This window comes from Rattus norvegicus, chromosome 20, assembly GCF_036323735.1.
Source record: "Rattus norvegicus strain BN/NHsdMcwi chromosome 20, GRCr8, whole genome shotgun sequence".
NCBI classification, from domain to species: domain Eukaryota; kingdom Metazoa; phylum Chordata; class Mammalia; order Rodentia; family Muridae; genus Rattus; species Rattus norvegicus.
In genome coordinates, this window is record NC_086038.1 from 55,325,880 (window position 1) to 55,345,169 (window position 19,290).

Consider the following 19,290-nt stretch of genomic DNA (forward strand, 5'->3'; position numbering starts at 1 on the left):
TGCTCTATGTTCTCTGCTATTATCATCTCCCTTCTGGACGCTCAAACTCCTGCCATCTCTAACTGCCATCATCGTTATTATTACTATTGTCGTTGTCGCCGTTTCTTGCTCCTCTCATATTATTTTTCTGGAATGCAGGTAATTTCTCATTCCCACCTACAAACTGATGTAAGCCTAGAACAAACACTATCTCTTCTGGTAAACTTTCCAACACATTCCTTCTTTTTCAGCCCTCTTCACTCAATAAGATACTACAGTTCAGATACATTGTCTTTTGCAGTATTATTTTAATTTTCTAGAATGAAAAAAATCACACGTTAATTTTTGAGCTATCTTCTTTATCTGCCCTTGGGCTTTGTGTGGTTAGTTGGTTGTTTGGCTGGCTGGTTAGTTGGTTGGTGTGTGTGTGTGGTAGGGCAGGGCTGGGGGAGGGTGGAGTTCTGGTCTGATCTGGTTTGGTTTGGTTTGGTTTGTGGTTTGGTTTGTTTTTCTTATGCCAGTTGGCATACCAGATAACATAACACTGACTTGCTATTGAAGATACAGATGGAACCTAGACACAAAGTGACAAATGGGCAGCCTATGAATAACCATACTTCTGTCATGAAACTTACCTGATCCAAAACAATATTGTGCTGGGTAGTTTAGCTAAAGTCATCTGAGAGGAGGAAATGCTTCTGTAAGATCAGTCTGTAAGGCATTTTCTTAATTAGTTATTAGTGTGGGGAGGGTGCAGCCCATTGTGGGTAGTGCTGTTCCTGGGCTTGTAGTCCTGGGTTCTATAGGAAAGCATGCTAAGCAAGGCAGTAAGCAGCACCCCTCCATGGCCTCTGCATAAGCTCCTCCTCCAGTTTCCCACCCTGTTGAACTCCTTCCTGATTTGCTTTGATGATCAACAGTGATGTGAAAACATAAGGTGAATAAACCTTTCTATTTCACCTTACTTTTTAATCATGTGTTTCATCTCAGCAATTGAAGCCCTAGCAACAAGACAAATATCTAGTTAGTCTTTCCTTATTGACAGATGACTTCAAAATAAAATATAAAAAGAGCAGAAATGGCAAAGCACAAAAGGCCCAGTGTTAGGCAACAGCTGTGACAGTTTTGACTGTTACAAATCAAAATTTAAAAAGAAACTAGACATTTATTCAAATTAATAGTGAAACAAGATGTAACATAATACTCAAGCTTCTCATTCAGCAACTTGTATTAAGTTAATTAAATTTAATTTTACACACGTTTTTCACTCTGACCTTCTCACTTTCCTCCCCATTGTGGGAACGTGTTCCCAGGGCCTCCTTTCTATCCTAACACCTTTGTTCTGGAAGAAACAGCTTTGCCTTTTTTTTTTTTTTTTTTTTTTTTTTTTTTTTTGGTTCTTTTTTTTTTTTTCGGAGCTGGGGACCGAACCCAGGGCCTTACGCTTCCTAGGCAAGCGCTCTACCACTGAGCTAAATCCCCAACCCCGAGCTTTGCCTTTTTTAACTAGGTCATATGTCGTAGCAAGAATCTCATATTCCCAGTTATCGCTTCTTCACAAAATTTGTAGTAATGTCTTTAGGAACAGCTAGGCGCCTTCTTTATCCCAGACTCTGTCAATGACCTGAAATAAATAGTCAACAAATGCTTTGTTAGACTAACGTGTTTTACTCAAACTTTTTAAGCAGGAATTTTCCTGTTAGTACTCTAATCTTTTTTGTAATTCTCCAGCACTATAACCATTCCTCCCAATTGTAATACTCTTCTGTTGTAATAATCCTTCAAAATATTGGCCTAGGGTTTGTACCTGCCTTGGTTATTGAGTTCCCAGATGAAAGACGCACTCACTGCCTTTGTATTTACAATAAGCCCAAAATAGCACAATAGCTGTGCAGCCTTTAAAATCTACTTTACTATAATAACCCTGAATTATTACTATCTTTCACAGCCTCAGGGCCATACTCTCCTCTCTCTTAACCCATGGCCGCTCCCATTTCTCCTCTCCTGCTCATTTTTTTTAATTGGATATTTTTTTATTTACATTTCAAATGTTATCCCCATTCCCGGTTTCCCCTCCATAAAACCCCTATCCCATCCTCCCTCACTCTTCTTCTGTGAGGGTGTTCCCTCACCCAACCTTCCACCCCTTCCCGCCTCACTGCCCTGACATTCCCTTACACTGAGGCATCGAGCTTTGGCAGGACCAAGGATTTCTCCTCCCACTGGTGCCCAACAAGGCCATCCTCTGCTACGTATGCAGCTGGGGCCATGGTTTTGTCCATGTGTACTGTTTGGGTGGTGGTTTAGTCTTTGGGAGCCCTGTTTGGTTGATATTGTTCTTATGACATTGCAAACCCCTTCAGCTTCTTCAATCTTTTCTCTAACTCCTCCATTGGGGACCCTGTTCTCAGTTCAGTGGTTGGCTGCGAGCATCCACCTCTGTATTTGTAATGCTCTGGCAGAGCCTCTCAGATGACAGCTATATCAGGCTCCGGTAAGCATGCACTTCTTGGCATCAGCAATAGTGTCTGGGGCTCGATCCCCAGATGGGGCAGTCTCTGGATGGCCTTTCCTTCAGTCTCTGCTCCAAACTTTGTCTCCATATTTCCTCCTATGAATGTTTATGTTCCCCCTTCTAAGAAAGACTTCCACAACTTTGGCCGGCCTTCTTCTTGAGTTTCATGTGGTCTGTGGATTTTATCTTGGGTTATCCAAGCTTTTAGACTAATATCCACTTACCAGCGAGTGCATATCATGTGTGTGTGGGAGGGGGTGGGATTTTTATTTGTTTGTTTGCTTGTTTTGTGATTGGGTTACCTCACTCAAGAGGATATTTTCTATTTCCATCCATTTGCCTATGAATTTCATGAAATCATTGTTTTTTTAATAATTGAGAGTAGCCTGCTCACTCTTACTCTTCTCCTGGTTCTCCTCTCTCTAAGCCTGCAAAACCTAAAACCCCACCTTTGCCTCTTCTGCCCATCTGTTGGCTGTTGGCATTTTTATTCACCAATCATAATTAACCTAGGGCAGGATCACTTTGCTAATGTCTCATCTCTGGGGCAGCCAGCCTTTGGGGGACCCAAATTGGCATTAGAATACAAGCAACAGTAAGCCAACCTACTACATCCTCTCCCCTTTGTCCAATTAAAAGGCTCTTTTTCTCTCAGATATAAGTTGAACACAACGATAACAAATATGCAAATTAGTATGATATACAATTATATAATAACATCTAGTCCACCATATTTTGCAATGTAAATAAAGTATTTTATCACCTATTCTAAGCTAATGAGTTTGTAATTATGTACCACAATCATTTTGATTTTATCTTGTATCATCATCCGAAAACCATTCATTTAAATCTAGAACATCTTCAATGCTATGTGACTTAAGTTTAATTGTGAGACTATATGTTGTCTTCAACCCTGTCATAGATTTAAGAAGGAATATATATTTGAGTATTCAGAAACATAGTTTCCAAAATTTAAACAACTGGCAGTGACAGTTGACTGCCTACACCCTCCCCAAGATTCTTTATAATGTTGGAGCAATTATCTTCAGCCTTCTGGCCAAGAATATCTGACAGACTTTAAGGGAAGCAGGAATTTTTAAGGACTAGCTTGCCCTGTCTTGGCAGAGCTTAGCAGTCAGCTGTCCTGTGTCCATTTGTCCTTTTGGACAGCATTATCTCTGCAGATGAAATTAGGGCTTTTCTTGCCCAGAGGCTAATGAAGTAACTCCACATGGGGGTATTGATGCTCAATGTCTTCTTTGAAGTGGAAGAGGGTTACTGTCAGGAGTAGATCTGCTTCATAATCAAAAGATCTTTTTAATAATAAAATGATTTTAAAAGCCATATTCTGTGCATCTCTGATGCTTTTGAAGACCATCTATATATAGCATAATTGAATTTTCGAACATTGATTAATTTTTTATCTATTTACTAATTGAATAACCTTGAAAACATTTTTATTGAAGTTAACTAAATTAGAATCTAATATGACCATGTGTTTCACTATCTGACTATTAACTTGCATTCCTTAATTATTTTATACAGTTTGTAATACTAACTATTAAAAGAACTGGGTCTAAGCCTTGTATTATTAAATGAGTTGCATAGGCAAAATGCCTATCTAAGAATAACAAATTTAATTTTAAATTTCGCCTCAATTTCCAAAGATTTATACCAATGAAAATTTTAAACCTGTATCAATATATAAATTCTGCTACAATGTAAGAAAATATAATTTCAATTCTGCATCAAAATATAAAGATTTCTACCAATGTAAGGTTATGGCTATAAAATGCTTTAAGAGTAAATTTAATAATCTATCCCTACTTGTCTATTTTCTACAGTATGACCATATCCCCTTTTTTCTTTTCAACCTCCTTACCTTTACATTAAAAAGAAAGAAGAGTAGAGGAAAGAAAACACAGAAATCCCTGAGTCTGTGCTTTTTTATTTAGTTTCCTCCCTGACCAAAACTATATTATATTATTTGTAAATTAGCCCTTAAAATGACAGCATGTCTACAATTCATAAAATAACAAAAACCAGGCATTCTAACTTAAGGCATTGGAACTATTATTTTTTTAATTATCTTTTATCATTTTTTACAGTCTAATCATTATCCCCCTCCTGTTCTGCCCTTTAACAATTCCTCATCCCATTCCTTCCCCTCCTAGTCTCAAAAAGGATGTCCCGTACCCCAACCCCCACACACCCCTCCAGGCCTCCTCATTCCCTGGGTCCTCAAAGAAGACAATTTTCTATGATTCCTTCCTGGTAAATTGGGGGAGGTGGGGCTGAGGATTAGAAAAAAAGTGGTTAGTCTTAAGAAAGCTAGCTGTAGCATTTGTTTTCCAGTTTTGATACTTTGAGAAAGTTCACTTAAGATTGGAACCGTCTGAAAGGCTGATTGAACCGAGGTCTTAGGGGATTAGCAGTCTTTCCTGAAGCTGTTCTGGAAGCAAGTCTTTGGAAACATCAGTTGAGGCTGAATCTGGCAGGGAGCTAGAACACTGGGTCATTTCAGCATCCCCAAGGGTGAGTCTTGTTCTAGCTGTCCTCATGGTGTTTCATTCTGTGATATATAAACCTTACAACCAATATTTAGTTCTATAAAGACTATAAAGATTTGTATGGAATGTACAAGGTTCACAAATCAATTTAGTATGAATTTTTGCTCCTTGTTTGAGCAGCTGAAAGACAACTATCTTTTTTAAATGAGTTAATTTAATCAATAACCAAATTATAATAAATCTTCATGCCATATGAAAGGGTGGTATGATGAATTTTGAGGATTCTGTAGCCAACGAGATTTATAGGCTAGCTATACCTGAAGTTTTGGCCAGAGACATTTTTGTATCTCAGCCAGTGTAAGGGCTGTTCCTAAGTAGAGGGATCAGCAAATCATGTTACCTGTCCTGTTTGGTCTTCTTGAATTTTTTCTTCTTGTCTGCAGCCAAGATCTTCAAGGGTCTCCGTCTGTCATGTCTGATCCGTTTACTTTGGAAGGGGTCCAAAGGCTTTTTTCCTTCGAGTTGATACAAATACAGAGCCTCTCTCCCAAAATAGCATGTCCTTGGTCCAGCAACCAAAGTCATCTATGGTATAGATTGATTCACTCTAGCAGCCTCTCTTTTCTTTTCTTTTTTTTTTCCATTTTTATTAAATTGGGTATTTCTTATTTACATTTCAAATGTTATTCCCTTTCCAGGTTTCCTGTACATCAGCCCCCTAACCCCTCCCCATTCCCTTCTATAAAGGTGTTCTTCTCCCCATCCAACCCCCCCTTACCTCCTACATTTCTTTAGGTGCTTCTCAGCCATTTGATATTCCTCAGTTGAGAATTCTTTGTTTAGCTCTGTACCCCATTTTTAATATGGTTATTTAGCTCTCTGGAGTCTAATTTCTTGAGTTCTTTGTATATTTTGAAACAAGTCCTTTCATTGGATTTGACCATTTTCATTGACCATTCATGCAGAATGTCCACACAAACAAAACAGCTCAGCAAACCATATGTATCTCTGTCAACATACACACATAGGTATGGGGAGAATGGGAGAGGCTGCACGGAGGAGTGATGTTATTCACTTTCTGTGAAAATACTACAGATACGTATCTATAGATTTTCAACTCCCTTTCAAAAGTCAGTTCAAGAGTCATCCAGATCTGTTTGGACTGTGCCTTCTGCACTACATCCTGGAAGGTCTCTGTACTGTCATCCAGGCAAGACTCAGGCTCACCTACTTTGTTTCCTAAACCTCAAGTGTTCCATTGTTTTATGGTCAGTACCTTACGAGTCGCTGGTTGATATACTTTGTTCCTTCTCTGTTACCCAAATGTTATCAAACCATTACCTGTCCCTAATGGCAGTGAACTTTGATATCAACAGTAGGCTGAATCTCAGCTACATATTTTGGAAAGCTTGTTCTTTTGTAAGTATTCTAAGAAAGCATATAAATCTATTTTTATTGGATCAAGCTACTTCCATTTAGGCTTTTGGTCTCTTATGTCAGTCATAAACACTTCTAAAAAAGCTTCTAAAAAAGAAAAGCTCACCAGTAGCTCACTTAGTGCAAGCATTTGATGGTGAGGAGTTTTTACTTGACGGTGCTGTTCTACACCCTGTGCTCACTTGCCAATCCCATTCCTGACCCTTTTCCAGCACTTCTTTGTTTCTTCCACTCATTGCAGATCTTAAGTCTCACTTTTTCCCACTGAGCTTTTCCTAATACTCTAAATAAACAGTAGGTTCCCCAAATTGAAAGTCACTTTCGTATTCTGTCCTTAGCATAACACTCACTACATTTTATGGAATTGATTGTTTTCCCTCATGGGAACCCAGGTTCTAGTTCATTGCTATGGCCCCACCATCATAGTAGCCTGTAAAGCCTAGTGGTCCTCTGTTATTTTTGTTGACCTTTTAAAAACAAGTGAGTATCCCAATGTTCTTATTAGGCAAGCAAAAAAATGCTAAAATTAGGGCCAAGTTATCAGGAAGGAAAGAAAAATGGAACTTTCCATATTCCATGTTCATTTTTTGTAAACTAAAACTATTCTAATAGTAGAGTTTACATAGTTTTAAAACTCTAGAACCAACATTAATAATATTAATGCTGGCACTGGAAAAGATTATTGCAATTTATACCACGATAATGTTCCTCCTAAATTTATACATGACTCCATCATGTATCATGAAAATTAAAGTTTTTTATTGTCTGTATATATATTCACAGGCATATTTAATTCACATCTATCATGTAGAATGCAATTAGTAATTATTTTTCCTTTTTTCTAATAAAATACTGTTGCACGTTTACATTCTAATGAAAGAGAAAGAGGAGGTGTAGATTTGGATGGCTGGGGAAGGAGGGAGAAAATGGGAGGTTCTGGTAGGACATTGGTTAAGAGAGACAGTATTCAGAGTATATTCTATAAAAATATTTATTTTCAATAGGAGGAAATACTATATTTTAATTGTTTAAATGAAAATAATATTAAATATCAAAATATTGTGATAATACTACTCATCTCAATTTATTGATTTCAAAATTGTTTGACTTACAAAAACCTTAATAAATGCTTTACCTAGTATCTATTGCTATATAACAAAAGGTAGAAATCACTCCTTTTTTGCTGTTGTTTTTGAAATGGTCATATTTCGATTATTAGAGTCTCAAGAAGGATTTTTCAAAAAAAAAAAGTACTCATGGATTTTGAATATATTATGTTATCTTTTAGTTATTATTAAATAGTATTAAATAAAACAATATTTAAAGAGATATGGTTACTTGGAGTTATTATAAACCATGTTTTAAACATAAACAAGTAAAGTGTATTATTAATCTCAGCCAGGGATGTGGCTCAGAGGTACAGTGCTTGCCTGCCATGTGCAAGGCTCCGGGTTCAGTTCTCAAACAACAAAATAATATCAGTGAAAAGTATATAAATTATTATATTGTTTGTCATTAAGTTGCAATTTATCTTGTCTTACAGGATGCGGAAGAATACACAGACTTGCCAGTAAGACACAATGAGGACCATACGAATAATGAACTGGCCAAATGTCTTCCCATTGAATTAAATCCTCATTCATTTGACAGCCCTCACACCAAAGCCCATCTCTTGCTTCAAGCACATCTCAGCCGAGCCATGCTGCCCTGCCCAGACTATGATACTGATACCAAAACAGTCTTAGATCAAGCTCTCAGAGTATGCCAGGTATGACAGTCTTTCTGATACCTGCATTTTAATTTTATTACATTTAAGATGTTTTTATTCTAACATTGTTGAGAAATTACCAGGTGAATCAAATCAATACTTTTCTAAGGAAAACCAAATATAAATACATTATAAAGCCAGCAGTCAGAAGGTAGAGGTAGGCAGATCTCTGTGAAGCCATCTGGTCTGTAAAACAAGTTCCAGGACATCAAGGGCTGTTATACAGAGAAGCCTTGTCTCAGAAAAACAAAACAACATCAAAGCCGGTTTCAGTCGCATTTAACCAGAAAGTATTAAAGGAGAAGTGTGTGCCAGGAACATGTGTATGCATTGAGCTTGTTGTAATAAAATAGAAGAATCCATCCTTCTATGACTCAGGATGGCAAAGACTGTCAGTTAAAAATGTACGCCAAGGCCTTTGTCATCTATAATCCCAGCACTTAGGTAGCAGAGACAGGAGAATCTTGATATTAAAGTCAGTGTGAGAGTGAAAAATCTGAACTGGCTGCCTAGTGAAAATAAAAGGCAGAAGAGTCATAGAGCTTTGGGGGCTGTTGCTGGAGTGTTCTGGCCACAGAGTGGTTCCTGTTAGGAAGCCACCTGGTCTACTCACAGAAGCGCAAATGATTATTGAAAAACAGTGGTAAGAGATGGTTAGAAATAGCACAAAAAAGGGAGCATTGGAAATGGTGGAGAAGATAGGTCAGTCTGTGTAGGAAGTTGCTGAAACTTCGTATGAATTTTAGACTTCTCTCTAAAGAAGAAAAGCATAGGAATGTTGGTTCATTAGTGATGTTAGTAATACCTATCAGTATTCTCAAATATTTAATACTTCTCATGAAGGTAACAGAAATGCCTCATGTGTTAACATAATTTTTATAAAAAGCAAATACTATCTAAACCTACAAATAATAGTAAAAAGTATGGCCCTGTTTTACATTTTACAAAATGTTTCAATATCCAAAGTAATATATGGTCCCTATACCCATTTATCTCTTTCTGTAGTCAATATAAAGTGTTTGTTGTAATGTTGTCTTATTGAAGTATATGAAGAAAATCTGTCTGTGTTGTAATGCAGTTTAAAAGGAAGAACATTGTAACAGCTTTTTGATATCATCATACACATTAGAATCTGAAGCCCAATCAGCAAAGTCTCCATGCCTTGACTGCTCCAGGGATAGGCAAGGAATGTTGACTAGGATAGGTGTGTTGGATGAGAATTGGTTGGATCCTTAATGGTCTTTGAATGAGGTTTGTTTTTTTTGTTTTTTTAAGAGTGGCTGAATGTGACAGGGAGTGGACAGGGGTTTTAGCAGGCATGAGAAACTGAAGGTGATCCCAGGCATCTCCAGCACAGCTGGAACAAAGAAACGACATTTGACTAAGGAAAACCACAGGAGAGTAGGTTTGGATGAAGCATGTACAATGGTGACAAAATTGAATGATGAGAGATCTTAACATTCTACAATTTATATTCGTAAACGTTTCCGTGATGTTTAAAAGTATTTTTAAAGGTACATAAGTCTATCTGATGATACCAGTGCAAGGGCATTATTTAAAATGGTAGAAGTTCAAAAACAGCCTAGGACCTCTCATCTAATTATAATTTGTAACAGTTCCACATATATGGGAAATATATTGCTACTTCTAGGAACAGATCTAAGATGGCTCCACAGAGAGAATTTACAGTACCATAATCATATCTGCGTAACGGGTTTATTATACTTTTTCTTTCTTGCTTTATGCTTTTCTGAAATGCGTGAGTATTTTGTAATTTAACTTGTAATATTTTTATTCTTGTTTCGTTGGGCCATTTTGTTTTGTTTGAGACAGAGTCTCTCTATATAGTCGTGGCTATCCTGGAACTTTATATGTAGACCAGAATGGCCTTGAATTCTATCTCTGCCTCATCCTCCACCTCTGCTTCCAAGAATTAAAAGCATGTAACACCACACCTATCACATTTTTATTGTTCAAAAATAGTTACCATATAACATAAAGTAAGCACTGGGTATCAGCAGTTCAGAGAGAATGAGGCTCTAACATATCAGTGTTTTGAACACACTTTTGTAGCTAACACATGATCATCAGGCTCTCTAAGAAGATGATTTACCATTCCTCATTAGTCACACTTTACAGGGTTAAAGTTCTGAGTTTTCTACTGTGACCCGGGATATTCGTTTGTGTTTGCTGTAACATTTTTTTCATCCTTTCTTTTTTTTAATTTTTTTATTAACTTGAGTATTTCTTATATACATTTCTAGTGTTATTCCCTTTCCCGGTTTCCGGGCAAACATCCCCCTCCCCCCTCTCCTTCCTTATGGGTGTTCCCCTCCCAACCCTCCCCCCATTGCCGCCCTCCCCCCACCAGTCTAGTTCACTGGGGGTTCAGTCTTAGCAGGACCCAGGGCTTCCCCTTCCACTGGTGCTCTTACTAGGATATTCATTGCTACCTATGGGGTCAGATTCCAGGGTCAGTCCATGTATAGTCTTTAGGTAGTGGCTTAGTCCCTGGAAGCTCTGGTTGCTTGACATTGTTGTACTTTTGGGGTCTCGAGCCCCTTCAAGCTCTTCCAGTTCTTTCTCTGATTCCTTCAACGGGGGTCCTATTCTCAGTTCAGTGGTTTGCTGCTGGCATTCGCCTCTGTATTTGCTGTATTCTGGCTGTGTCTCTCAGGAGCGATCTACATCCGGCTCCTGTCGGTCTGCACTTCTTTGCTTCATCCATCTTGTCTAATTGGGTGGCTGTATATGTATGGGCCACATGTGGGGCAGGTTCTGAATGGGTGTTCCTTCAGTCTCTGTTTTAATCTTTGCCTCTCCCTTCCCTGCCAAGGGTATTCTTTTTCCTCATTTAAAGAAGGAGTGAAGCATTCACATTTTGATCATCCGTCTTGAGTTTCGTTTGTTCTAGGGATCTAGGGTAATTCAAGCATTTGGGCTAATAGCCACTTATCAATGAGTGCATACCATGTATGTCTTTCTGTGATTGGGTTAGCTCACTCAGGATGATATTTTCCAGTTCCAATGGCAGTTCATAAACACTAGGGCCAGGAAGGCTGCTTGAAAGGTGCAAAATGAAGTAAAATCATTTTAAAATTTTATTTATTTATCTTATGTACACTCTAGTTCTTTCAGGCACACATCAGAAGAGGGCATCGGATCCCATTACAGATGATTGTGAGCCACCATGTGGTTGCTGGGAATTGAACTCTGGAAGAGCAGTCAGTGCACTTAACCACTAAGCCATCTTTCTAGCTGAAGTAAATTTTTATCTTTGCAAATAAATTAGTTAAATTATAGTCTTCGTCTGAATATCATGCATAAAGTTCATCTTAACCAATTTAATAAATCTTTCCTTTTTCATATTCCACCAAATAACTGCTTTAGTCCACGATCCCAAATTTCCTCTGTTTTGTCCCTTTAGTGTCCTCTGCTGTCTTAGCCATAATTTTGTAGTACCCCAGAGGTTGAGCTTGCCCAGTGAGTGCTTCCTTTTGATTTGTTCATGTTCCTTAGTGCGGCCCCAACAGAAAGAAAGGTTTTTCCTGCTAGTGAATCACATCCAGGAAGTTCATGACACAAATGTACCCATTGCTGATGATAGTGACTTTGACCATTTGAAGTAGAGATCACCACCCTCTATGATTGATTGATTGATTGATTGATTGATTGATTGATTTTAATAAATATCTTGTAGGAAGTTGTGCTCATGAATATTCTGCTGGAATGTCTGGTTTGGGGGTGGTGGTGGTGGTTGTTGTCATTGTTGAGACAGGGTTTCTCTATATAGCCTTGCCTGTCCTTGAACTTGCTTTAAGTAGACCAGACTGACCTCAAACTTACAGAGATATGCCTGCCTCTGTCTCTTGAGTACTGGAATTAAAAGTAAGTGCCATCATGTCCCACTCATATTATTTTCTTTTTTAATTAATTTAGTTTACATCCCAATGGCAGTTTCCCCTCCCTTTTCTCTGCCCTCCCACCCTCCCCCATTCCCTGCATCCATTCTTCCTCTACTTCCCTTCAGAAGACTGGAGATCCTCCCATGGAGATCAACCAACCCTGGCATATCAAGTGCAGTAAGACTAGGCCCATCCTCTCCTATTGAGGCTACACAAGGCAACCAAGTAGGGGAAAGGATCTGAGAAACAGGCAACAGAGTCAGAGACAGCCCTTGCTCTCCCACTGTTAGGAGTCCCATATGAAGACCAGTCTACACAACTATAACGTATGTGCAGAGGGCCCAGGTCAATCCCACTGAGGCTCCCTGGCTGGTGGTTCAGTCTCTGTGAACCACTATGAACCCAGGTTAGTTGATTCTGTGAGTTTTGCTGGGGCGTCCTTGTCCTCTCTGGCTCCTACAGCCCTTCCTCCCCTCTTCTGTAGAATTCCCAAAGCTCCAAACAATATTTGGCTATTGGTCTCTGCATCTGTTCCCATTAGTGGCTGGGTGAAACCTCTCTGATGACGATTTTACCAATCTCCTATCTGCAAGTATAGCAGAATGTCACTAACAGTGTCGGGGGAGGCTCCCTCTCATGGCATGGGTCTCAAGCTGAGCCAGTCATTGGTTGGCTACCCCCTTAATTTCTGCTCCATCTTTACCCCCGCACATCTTGTAGGCAGGACACATTGTAGGTCTAAGGTTTTGTGGCTGGGTTGATGTTCCAGTCCTTCTATTGAAGTCTTGGCTGGTTAGAGGAGATAGCTGATTCAGGCTCCATGACCCTCTTTGCTAGGAACTTTAGCTAGGATCACCTCATAGATTCCTGAAAGTTTCCATTGCCCTAGGTTTCTAGGCATCCCAGAGATGTCACCCGCACCCCAGATTCCATTTGTCTCTTCCAGTGCTCTCTCCCTTCATCCTCCCTCCACCTGATCCCATACCCACACCATCCAGTCCCCTCCCCACGTCCACCCACGATTTCTGTTTTATTTCCCATTCTCAATGAGATTCAGTGTCCTCCTTTGAGCCCTCCATGTTGCCTAGCTTCTTTGGGTCTATGGATTATAACATACTTTATGGCTAATATCCACTTAGAAGTTAATCTTTCTGGGTCTGGGTTATCTCACGCAGAATGATCTTTCTAGTTCCATCCATTTGCCTGAAATTTTCATAATGTCATTGGGCATTTTGAAAAACATAATGACAGCAGGCATCATACACAAGACTATCACAAGTACTTTGGGAGTATACTTGCTTCAACATGTAAGCAATGAAAGAGAAGGGGAGCATGCTCTTCCCTACTGTATAGTTCCAGAATGATGGAAATAATATGTATGAAAATATGAAATGTATGAAAATAATGCACGTGCATCCAAAGGACACTCCACCATAAGGGCACTTGCTCACACATGTTCACTGCTGCTCTGTTCATAAGAGTAAGAAACTGGAAACTAGCTAGATGTCCCTCACCCAAGGAGTGGATATAGAAAATCTGGTACATTTACAAAATGGAATATCACTCAACTGTCATTGCTTGCTGTCATTATTTGTTTTCTAGAATGTCCCAGTTTGTCTGGGAAAAGCCACTCAGGATGCTATCTGATCCTTTCACATTTTCTTGCTGCCACATCGTGTGCTGTACAATTATGGGATCAGTTGGCCCTGGTCTCCTCACCTTTAAAATCCTATTCTTGATCATCTTAATTATAAAATGTAGCAAGTGATATTGAAAAACTGTTCTTGAGCGTGAGTTCTGCTCTGGATTATAGATAATGTCCATCCAGACTATGTATAGTCCATTGCACACGATCAAAGAAAACCAATGCTGAACCTCCTAGCAGATACCACTTGTCAGCAGCTTCTTGGTAGAAGAGGAGGGCTTTGTCCTATTGCCTTTTCCATGCTGGGATTTTCTCTAGTTTGAACGTATGCAGTTCTCGTGTATGCTGTCACAGCGTCTGTGAATTTAAATGAGAAGCAAACAGGTTGTTTTTGGAAAATGCTGTTTCCTTCTAGTCGTCTACCACTTCTAGCTCTTTAATCATAAGTATCTGAACCTTGAGAGGGGAGGGGAGTGATACAGACACTCCATTTAGGACTGAATATTGCAAAGTCTTTTACTGTGTGTGTTGTTCAGCTGTAGATCTCTGTGTTAGCTGCTGTCCGATGCAGAAACTTTTCTGATGAGAAGTCAGCATGCTCTGTCCTGTGGGTAGAGCAGTATGTGATCAGGAGTTGTTTCAGTCGGAATCTCTTGCACAGCTGTTGTAGCTTGTACAGTTCGTGGCTACATGAGATCAGTGAATATATTTATCCTCCAATAACACGTGTTATCAACTTCCGGCACTATGATTGTTAGTCAAGCACCAGCTCAATTTTTCTGTTAGATAACTCAGTGAGCCTTATCTTCAATTGGGTCTTACCATCAGGTTGTGGAAGGTAACCACATATATTGGTAGTATTATTGATAGCCTGTAATGTTTTGTTAGAAGTCTGTGGAACCCCTTTGGACAATGATTCAAAAAGAAACAGCCAATTCCTAGTACTGGAAGATTTATTTGGTAGTACATTGTATCTAGTTGGGGCATCGTTGCTCCATTACAGGATTAATCCATTTAAATTCCATATGTAGTATATATTATATAAGAAGCTTCTACAAGGGGTTGGGGATTTAGCTCAGCGGTAGAGCGCTTGCCTAGCAAGCACAAGGCCCTGGGTTTGGTCCCCAGCTCCGAAAAAAAGAAAAAAAAAAAAAAAGAAGCTTCTACAATAAATAGTAGGTTACATGTGGCTTTTCAAAAGGCCTTTAGACCCTCCCCACATTTCCTCTACCCTGCCCTCCCATCACCCTCTCCAGTTAATCCTCCTTCTAACTTTTCCTTTATCCTGTATAATTGTAGTCAATTTTCTGTTCGTTGGAAGATCTCCTCCTCTTTGACTCCTTACTAACTGCATTCATTCAAAATTAGTGAATGAAACACAAATATCTAAAGCTAACACCCGCACATAAGAAAACATATGTAATATTCTTTGTGGGTCTGGGTTACTTAAGATGGTTATTGTCTCAAGCTTTTATCCATTAACCTGAATATTTCATAATTTCATTCCTAATTGCTAAATAATATTCCACCATGAAAATTTCTAGATTTTTGTCATCCGTCCAACAGTTTATGGATATCTAGGCTGTTTCCAGCCTAGATGGATGAGCAGATATCTGTTGTAAAATGTAGTAAATGCCCAAGAGTAGTATAGCTCGACCTTGTGGTAGATCTGTCTTTAGATCAAAAACATTTTGTATTTAGATGGGATACTTTTCTCTAGGTAAGTTTCTTGGATTTCACATGATTCAGTGTATTTTCTATAACTACATTAATTTTGAAAACACATTTCATCATCAATCTGTTTTTTTTCCCTCTTTGTTTTCTTTCCCTGATCCAAAACAGGTTCTGATGTAACTCATAGAGACGGGTCTCTAGCTGCCTTAGTCCAGTGTGACCCTGAAGTCCCTGCTCTTCAGTTTCCCCTTCAGGTGGCAGGGGTTACATTGCAGGCGTGTGCGCCTCCACTAATGCATTGCTAGAGGTTGCAGCAGATCAAACCTAGAGCCTCTGCTATGCTGTGGCCAGTGCACTACCAACCATTCTACTTGGCCAGCCTCACTCTGATTTTAAAACATGCTAATGGATAATACTGCATGCGTTTCTGCAACTATTTCTCCATATTTTAGAATATAATAAGAAAGTAAAACAGCCAAGTTACATTCAGTGGGGGAAATGTGAAAAAATAGCCAAGTACAAAAAGGAGAAATGTAGGAAAAAAATCTTTTAAATGAAAAATATAGCTTAACTGTGAACATACTGGGTCTGTATTTCATTAGCAAATGGTTTCCAGTTTTCGGAAGTTAATTGTAAAAGGTATTTGATTCCCAAAGAATGAAACAGCATAGAGGAAGGTGAGTGTGTTTCCCTACTGCTCACTAGAATGGGCTTGGTGGGTGGGAGTGCGTTGAAAGCATCGCTGTCACGTGAATGAGTCAGAGTTAGTCTTTTTAGAGCCAAGTACAATTAGCAGTGGAAGTAGTCCAGGTTTTACCAAGCTTAAAAAAGAAGTACTTGGTGTAATCCCTAATACAATACTTGTAAGGATGTTTTGATACTGCAAATGTTAGGTGAAGTTGATGTATTCTTAGTTAAATCCTTTCAAATGTTAAATGCTTCTAATTAGACAAAATGAGATTTTCTTTAAGTAGGTAACATAGTAAGTTTCAGAAGATCTCGCCAGATCATTTTGATAAAAGTAAGGTAAGTGGATTATATGTAAACAGTATGTCTGCTTTGAAGGTCTGTGTCAGGTGACATTATCAGGTTTCATATCTAAGGTGTACTAGGAACTTCAGATAGTTGTAGCGTTGCTAACTGGGAAAATGACTAGGACCTAGTGTGTCATTGTAGGAGTTATCTATTCATCACAAAGAAAATAAATATTTCAGTTTTTTCTTTCTAGTTCTTTCATAAGAGATGATAGAGTTGTGTGGGGGGGGGCGCATGCGCATGTTTTCCTACAACTTTAAAGATTTTCTACTGCCAAATTGAACTATCAATACATGTAGTCTACTTGCTAAACATATTTTAATGTGACCTTATGAAACTCATAAGAGACAAAGATTGTGCCTAATCAGGTTGCTTTCTTGGCCGGACACCCCAACAGCCCCTTCTTGCTATAGAAGCTAGCTGAAGGTGTGTTACTGGCTAAGGATTTAAAACACATCAGTCTATGTTAACTTAATCATGTATTCTTCCAAATGAAAAGATCCACACTGCAATGGACACTGGATCCAGATGGTCTTCAGTACAATGACCAAAACCACCTAAAACAAAGCACCATCCTTACTAGGGATGTAGCAGAGCCAGCAGGCTTAACACCTCCCAAACCAGTACTATGTATATTTAATATATATGTGTAAATAAAGGTGCCTAATACCACCTTTATTTACTCCTGTGAAGTTACGCGAATTCTCCCTTCAGGGACTAAAATATAATTCAGAAGGATTTTTCCTCCTGGGTAACTGTACCTGCAAGCTTTTATAGGGCAGTGCTGGGATGGTTTGTTGATAGTGTCATGCTGTTGTGAAGGATCTTTCTATCCCCAGATCCTCTCCTCACACCCACATAACAACCCTTTTCCCGGTTGGGGCTTTAGGAAATGAGTAATGCTTAACCCATTTGTGTGATCAATTCACTTAAGCAGCTACTGTGAAATGTTAATCACAACTTTAATTTGTACTGCATTAGCATTTTGATTAACTTGTAGGCTTGCTAGCACACTTGAAGCGCTTTTACTCATAGTTACAGCTCGGAAATGACTTTTTGATTAATTAAGTTTGTTAGACAGCAGCTGAGCTTCCTGAATGCTAACCTTCTGGGGGTCAAAGTTCAGGGGAAAGTTACTGTGAACAACTGTTGCTATTGAAAAAGGATCTTATAAATGTACTTTCACCATTTTAATTATTGATAAAATATTGTATCCCTTACTTCACATGACCTGATCCTTTAAATAAGCGTGCCTGTCTCTCCAGAAAGCTATTCTCAGGGGTCTTCCCATCCTTGCAAAACGTCCAGGAGCTCTTGAGCTAAGCATTGGGTTTGTGCACAGTCTTAACAGCTGAAGTTTTAACAAGCTCCTACACTGAGTTTGCAGTTATGTTTCTTTGGGTTGAGCATTTTATTTGAGAGTAGTTCATTTTTCAAGGTTTTCTAAAACCTTAGTGCTCTGAATGTACTCAGTGTAGTCTGATCTTGGAAGCTAGGCAGAGCCAGGCCTGGTTAATCCTTGAGTGGGAGATTTCCAGGAGGGGTTACAAGAGTCCCTGGATATTCTGAAACTACTGTTCCTCTTGTGCTAACATCTCACATATGTTAGTGCAGTCTATTTGTTATAATTAATATAAGCTGATACTTATATATTATTACTAACCAACATCCATAATTATTCATAGTTCTTTAACATTTACATATTATATTTTTGTTTTCCTGTTTATACTGTCATTGAAGATACTGCATGAATTCGTCTTGACTTTTCTTTCACTCTTGGCCTGTCTTAACTGTGAAAGTTCCTCCAACTTTCTTTGGTCTTATAAGCTTTTGTAGTAATTCGCATTCCCATGATACTCCACTATTAATTTTGTTTCTCTACATTAACGTAGTCTTCCTTCATTCTGGATGAAATAGATCTTTCAAAATCCACTAAGAGAAAATTATCTTTATGTTATTTAATTTGGGCAGAAGTGGCAACATGGCCTGTCATTTCATCTGTGGTCCTGGCGATTTTAATATGCTTGTGATCTTGGCTGTGAAAGAAATGGTGCAGGGAGAAAGGTTTTCTTATGGGGAGGGAGGAAAAATCAAGGACAAGATGAGGTTTGCAGAGTGCTACAGTGGGAGCACAGGGCTGGAGCATCACATTCTGGACTCTGTGCACATTTTGCAGCACATACACTGACAAATTTCTTTAAAAGAAGTTTAGGTTTCGGGAGAAATTTTTAATAATAGACTTTAATAGACTTAATAATAAAACACTTTTCTCTTACTATCCTGTTTAATGTATAAATGTCAGTGGTTGTGTTTGTTAGGTTGTATTAGTGCCTACTGTTTTTATGTTGGATTATTGTACTCCAGAATGAGTTTTGTTTCAAAAATAGAATTCTTGAATAGCTGGCATTGAGATATAACTATATGAATTAAAACTAATACAAATGTTTTGTTTTCAAAACTTGTATTATCAAAATGTATTCATAAAGATAGTAATTATTTAGTTAAATCATTTTGTTTAAATTTAATTTTCATTTCTATGTATGTGAAAGAAGAGATATGAGCCAACTGAAATCCTTTTTGAAATAAGACGGCATATGTGTAAGTCAGCAGAGGTGGTGAAGTTTCATGCAGAGAGCATGGGTCTGGAATTGGAAAAATGGGATTAATCCTTACCTCTGTCACGCTTGTGGGTGTTATTACATATTCACTGCCCTTCCGTAAGCTTCTGTTTCCCTGTTGGTCTCACAGTTGCTTTTGGTAAGGATTTAATTAAGTTATTTGTGAATGTGTTTTACATTTTATATAATGCTGTACAAATATTT

At 38.6% G+C, this 19,290-nt stretch overlaps 1 protein-coding gene across 10 annotated transcripts in view; it reads left to right on the top strand.

The window, feature by feature from the left end:
- Window positions 1-19,290, top strand: part of Ascc3 (activating signal cointegrator 1 complex subunit 3) — a 282,945-nt gene that overhangs the window by 236,450 nt on the left and 27,205 nt on the right. For 9 of the 10 annotated variants that reach the window (XM_063279181.1, XM_063279180.1, XM_006256602.5 and 6 more), the window contains one exon: window positions 7,985-8,209. The exons of the other annotated variant lie outside the window; for it this stretch is intronic. In XM_063279181.1, the coding sequence (XP_063135251.1) occupies window positions 7,985-8,209 (225 nt within the window). The remainder of the gene's footprint in view (window positions 1-7,984; window positions 8,210-19,290) is intronic. 10 annotated transcript variants of the gene reach the window in all.